The 6,268-nt window shown below is 35.7% G+C and overlaps 1 protein-coding gene across 1 annotated transcript in view; it reads left to right on the forward strand.

Annotated features, from left to right (window-relative positions):
- Positions 1 to 5,862, forward strand: part of FDX1 (ferredoxin 1) — a 31,713-nt gene extending 25,851 nt beyond the window's left edge. The window contains exons 3-4 of the mRNA XM_020286678.2: positions 582 to 711; positions 5,656 to 5,862. Of these exons, the coding sequence (XP_020142267.2) occupies positions 582 to 711; positions 5,656 to 5,770 (245 nt within the window). The 3' untranslated portion in view covers positions 5,771 to 5,862. The remainder of the gene's footprint in view (positions 1 to 581; positions 712 to 5,655) is intronic.
- Positions 5,863 to 6,268: the final 406 nt, after the last annotated feature.

Consider the following 6,268-nt stretch of genomic DNA (forward strand, 5'->3'; position numbering starts at 1 on the left):
GGTGGCTCTTACAAGTAGTATGCTAACTGATTTTGCAACTGGGGTTTCTGAGAGTGACTCTTAAAAAGACTTATTTGTCCAGATTATAAGGAGCAATTGAGAGGGAAGAATATTTAACTTTATTTAGGTGTAAGTATGGTTGCTTTCTAGTTCCTCTTACACCACAAGTCTTCATAAACTGTGCTGAGCTCTCCAGGAAAAGGTAAATAACTTGCATTGCTATTGCATAAATTATTACTATGTAAGTTTAAAAATGCACACTTTCATATGTATGCACATTTCAGCTTGTTAAAATAACTTGTAAGCTCTTTGATATTAGGACAGTATATCTTTATAGTTTCTGTTCATAACACTAAACCCAAACCTTTGTGAAAGAGTATGTGAATGATTTCAAACTATGTGTGTGTGTGGGCGGGGGGAGCGGTTGCCTCTAATTCTCATTATTATTCAGAAATGAAGTCCTTTCATTTCTGTTTTCTAATACTGATTCTAAAATTTAGAAATATTTAACTTTAATGACCCAGTTTGAATGGTGTCTGATGCAGAGTAGAGTGTGTTCAGTGTTTGTGGCTTTTGTTTAGGTGCCTGTGAGGGAACCTTGGCTTGCTCTACCTGTCACCTCATCTTTGAAGACCACATATTTGAGAAGTTAGACCCAATCACTGACGAGGAGAATGACATGCTTGATCTGGCATACGGACTTACAGACAGGTAAGATTTTAGGACTGCTTCAGTTGTACTAATAATCTGGGAAGGTAAATGTTTTATTCCTTTGTGTCTATTCAAGACCGGACCCATGAATGTAATAGAGTTCCCCCACTTTAAATTATAGGTGCAGATTTTGAACATCAAATATGTGGCATTTCTCTTGTTCTCACTGTTTTATATTCTATGAAACATTCCTTTATACAAAAGTTAAAAAAAAAAATGGAAGTATTGGAAGTGTAAGTTCTAGATACTAATAAATCTTTTTTGATCTATTTTTATTCCAGGAATTAATATTGATTACAATTTAATGGACAGGATTAAATTTAATGCTTTTTATAGTATTCTTGAAGGACACATTTGATAATTGAACAAAATTATAGGGGAAAGTTTTACCTATTTGAACAATTTTTAAAGCGACTTAGTATATAATAATAATTATGTTAAAGTGAGTAGTTCCTTTTCTAAGTGTACATTAAAGTAAATTAACCAGAGCTTATTCTTTTTATTAATTAATGAGTAAAGTTACTCTTAAAAGTGGTATGATTTTCAGTAACAGGTGACATAAAGTGATACATTTTTTTATTATTATCTTTTGGTTGGAGTCAAGGTAGCTAGTTGATTTACTGTTTCAAGAAGTAAAATAATGAGGGCTTATTACTTAAGATTGGCTTTAGCTGTCATTTGGTGACCCTAGTAATAAGTAATTTTTTAAAAAATTAAAATAATAGTAATAGTAGTTTTATTTTCATGTTTATTATGTAACTGTAATTTTGTTAGATGCTTAACATAAACTGCCTCATTTAATCCTCACAAAAATGTTTAGGTCATTTGTACGTACCGTTTTGTTCCTTTTGTAGTTCCTTTACCTCCTGGTGGAGATCAGACTGATACTCTAGGAAGAGAAACTAGGAAAATAGTATTATCCCTTTAGACACCAAAGCATAGTGGATTGTGGCTGCCCTCTACCTGTCCCCTCTCACATTTTCAGTGCCATGTTCTCTGTCTATACTTCCTTTTTTTTGTCCTGAGGAATTACACAGAGAATACATTCAGTAGCTATGTAGCTTGGTTCCAATAATTGTGTCTCGTTTAACAAGAGGGCTAAATCACAGCTAACTGCTTGCCCTTTTATTCAGATAAAAATTGTAGGTACATATAATACATAATATTCTAAGTGAAAAGAAAAAGAAAATAGAGGGAGAGCTACAGTTAGAAGAGATACAGAATGTAATAAGATACAAACAGCCGGTAATAACTGTAAACTAGCCGAGAGCATTGATAATAAAATTTCCAAGTTTTAGAACTAGATAATGGAGAGCAAGAAATAGCTGTACAGTGTTTTATAGCTGGTATTCTTAAGTACACAGAATTTTAGCACAGATACTTTGTGGGGAAAGAGTGTAATGTGTTGCACAGGTAGGATTTATAAAACACTTTGACGTATTTGGAATGGAAAGAATTTTGTTTAAAGCTAGTAACCACATGTAAACTCCTATTTTTAGGGTACCATAAAATTCTAAAACAAAGATATAGGGAGATTCAGCCTAAAGTTAAGTGCTGTGTAAATGCTTTTAATTTTTAGGAGGAAACACCATTGTTTTAATATTTATTATTGGATATACTTAACCTTGATTGTTGATGGATTGATGATACATGGACAGCCCCACATGGTTTTTTTTTCATACTGGTTACTCGTCTCCTTTTCTCTTTAGAATAGGGCCACGTCTTATTTTATCATTGTATCTCCAGTGCCTGGTTCACAATAGGGAGTCACCCACTGTTTGTGGAATTAATAGTTGATGGAAAGGGAGATTCAGGAATTATCTGTGAATCTGTAATACACTGGAGGATTGTCATTGCTCCCTGCCACCAGTTTCTATGGATAATGTACACAGAGGCCTCAGATTCCTTATCTCTAAGAGGAAGATAATAATAGTACCCACTTCATAGGGTTGCTGTGTAGAGTTAATGAATAAATATACATGACGGTCTTTAACAGTGCCCGGTGAAGAAAGCATTCATTAAATGGTAGTTATTAGCATTATAACTACAGTCGTATCAATTTATATGTTGGGAACTTATCCTAATGCCTGGGCACTTAACGAATGTGACTCTATCTAACCTTCAATGTATTAGGCAGTATTATCACCATTTTGTAGGTGGGAAAACAAGGCTTAGTTACACATATTTGCTCAAGGCTGTTCAGCTAGTGAGTGACAGAGCCCTGATTTGTATCCAGCTATGATGGGCCTCAGAGCCCTTGCTCTGTTACTATTTCCAGATGCTTTTCTGAATTAAAAACCAAATCGTAGACGTAATGTAAACGGAACACCCAGTAAATTTTCACTGAGGGATATGTGGCAAGAGCGACTGGAGAAAGTGTTCACACAAGTGTCAGAACTTTGTGGGACGAACAGTATGAAGTGAAGGAGCCTTGCTGTCTGTCTCCTCTAGAGACACTGTCTATACTGGCTGGATCTTGGAGCCAGAGACCTTTACGGAGGTCTAGTAAGCAGGAGAGTGAGAAGGCTGCAGTGGGGTGCCACGCCTTATCTTCTAGCAGGGCTCCTCAAACTTTTTAAACAGGGGGCCAGTTCACTGTCTCTCAGACTGTTGGAGGGCCGGACTATAGTTTAAAAAAACTATGAACAAATTCCTATGCACACTGCACATATCTTATTTTGAAGTAAAAAAACAAACGGGCAAAAAACACCTGCATGTGGCGCGCGGGCCGTAGTTAGAGGACGCCTGTTCTAGAGTGAGCAGAAGCTCTCTGTGCCGCCTCTCTCTCTGCTCCGATAACAGACTTCTTGTTCATCTGTCACCACACTGTGGTGTCCTGCCTTGTTTCATTGATAACTGTTTCCCTTACTAAAGTGATAGTTCCTTGAAGGCTAGCATTGTCTTACTGGTTTTATATGAACACCCTGAGTAACCAGTAGTCTCTCTAGGGCTCACTGCAGTCCTAATGAATTTGTCTAGATTGGCTGACCACATTTTCTCTCTTGCAGAAAGAGCTTAATGCATAGTTGAGTGTTGTCAAGGTTATTTCTCATTCTACAAATAACTATTGGTAGAGGAGATTTTTTTCTGTCCGCAATCATTATTTCTGTAGTGAAGCATACTCCTTACTCCAGAACTTCCCAGTGGTTCCTCATTGCTCACCAATTAAAACATAAACTCTTTAATTAGTATTCAAAGCTTTTCGAGGCCCTGGCCACCTTTCTGGTCCCTCATTCTCCTTGTCCTGGTCTACGCCTTGTAGTAGCCAAGCAAGCACCCATCTGGCCTCAGATGTGCCTTGAACTTCCCTGCATTCTGTTTGCCTTATGCGTCAAATGCTTTTCTTCTCTATCTTTTACTAAAAAGTAAATCCTACTCCTCTTCCAAAGCCCATTCTGGATACCAGCACCATCCGCCCTGGCCAGAAGGAAGTGCTTTCTCCTCAGACCTGTCAGAGCCATCTGGCTTTCTCTCTCTCTGGCATTTGTCACATCACAATCTCACATGTTAATCATCTGTGAATGTGTCTCATCTCTTCTATTTGATTGAAAGTTCACTCATTAATGCTGACATTAGCAACTAATCCTCACAGCAGTCCTGTGAGGGACTCTTTTATTAACCCATCTGGAGGATTATGCTAACGTTTGCGAGGTTAAGCAAAAACAAGTTGCCTGTGAACACGCTGTATGAAGGGCTGGATTCTAGACCACTGGTCTGTTTGGCTCTAGCCCCTCTGCTGTCTCCTTATTGCATCTCCAGTGCCCAGCACTTAAGAGGTGTTCCATAAGAAAGTATTGAATTGAGTTGCTCTTCTTTGTGTACTCACTGAATTTAGTACTATGCCTTTAATAGATGCTTGATGAATATATTAGTGAAACTAAGACCTGCATATCACATTTCATCAAATTGAAGACAATTTGATTAGAAGATTAACATTTATTTTCATATGCCAATAAGAAAGAAAAAAGCACTACTAATTACAATATGGCACAGTGTTATTTAACATATTTTGTGCATATTGGAAGAGTTATTTAGATTTCTCTAGACATAGATTAGAATTATATATCACTGTTAAAAAAGGGAAAATATAAATAAAATTGGTAGTAATTCTGCAAAAAAAAAAGGAAATAGATTATAGTTATCTTTACAATGACAAATATTTACTAATATCGACTTTACACTGTGCTATGTTTTTGTATTCTTAATTTTTGTTTTGTAATCTTTCTGGATTTATTTTGGAATAAATTTGGATTTATTTTGGAATAAATAAATTTTGGAAGGTAGTTAAAATCAACACATGTGATGTACTTCCCATAACTAAGTTGAAGAATCCCCCTTATGAATATTGTAACCAAATTTTCAGCTATGACATGACCATTACCTCTCAGTGTAGCAGTGATTGTAAGATGCCATTGATTTTAAGATGCTTCCTGATTTCACAGGTAGTAAAAATGTGGGGAAAAATATGCTCTTATAATTGATGATTTAAGTCTATGCCTTTATTCCAAATTTTTTGTTTTATAGGCTTTTAAAAGTGTGGCTTTCTTTTATGATCTGTATGGTTTTAATTATCTAGGAAATGATTAATCATTTTTTCTTGGCTTTGCTAATAACCTCAGTTCTCTTCTCCCCATTGTGCCTTCTGATTATTTCATTGCTTGTCAGCTTTTTCACCAAAAAAGTAGTTGTTTTGGTGAAACGATTAGTGGGGAATAGGAACTAAAGGCCATAATGAACCTTTGGCACACCAGGTCCATTGTTTTTCATATTTACCTTCTAGTTGACTGGGTGGGTTATATATGTTTTGATCTAATGGATATTTTAAAGGTTGATAAATTCCCCAACTGCTTTGGGTAAGAAAGTATTAAAATATCTTAAACAACTGCATTGCCTTGGGAATAATATATGCTTAATACTGAATCATACCTTCCCCGTTTTTTACAGATCACGGTTGGGCTGCCAAATCTGTTTAACGAAATCTATGGACAACATGACTGTTCGAGTACCTGAAACAGTGGCCGATGCCAGACAGTCCATTGACATGGGCAAGACTTCTTAAGCTAGAATAAATAGAAATATTTTTGCGAAACTTTACCTACCTATTTTTATAATTATTATTGATATAATTAAATGTGAACATGGATGAATGGATCATGACTAGCTTCACTACTTTAATTCACCTTGTATAGCTACTGAATTTTGTAGTTCTGAAAATATGCAATTTTTATTTTGGTTAAATTGTAAAAATGTCAACAAAATATTAGAAAATAGTTGATATGACAAGACCTAACATCTTTTACCTTACATTTGTTTAGCAACTTTAGCCAAATGTTTTCACATAATCTTAATGTCTGTTAACCTAGAAGGTAGGTTTGAAAAAAGGCGTCATTATCCCAGTTTGATGTAAGTGAAGGCAGAGATCTAAAACAGCTTGTTTAGGGCCATATAACTAATTATTAAATCTGTACTAGAGCCTGCATCTTGTTACTACAAGTTATATGTTCAGACTAAAACTGTAGAAATTCTGACTGTCTTATTTATAGCAGTAATTAAGTCT

The sequence above is a fragment of the Microcebus murinus genome, chromosome 4 (assembly GCF_040939455.1).
Source record: "Microcebus murinus isolate Inina chromosome 4, M.murinus_Inina_mat1.0, whole genome shotgun sequence".
NCBI lineage: Eukaryota > Metazoa > Chordata > Mammalia > Primates > Cheirogaleidae > Microcebus > Microcebus murinus.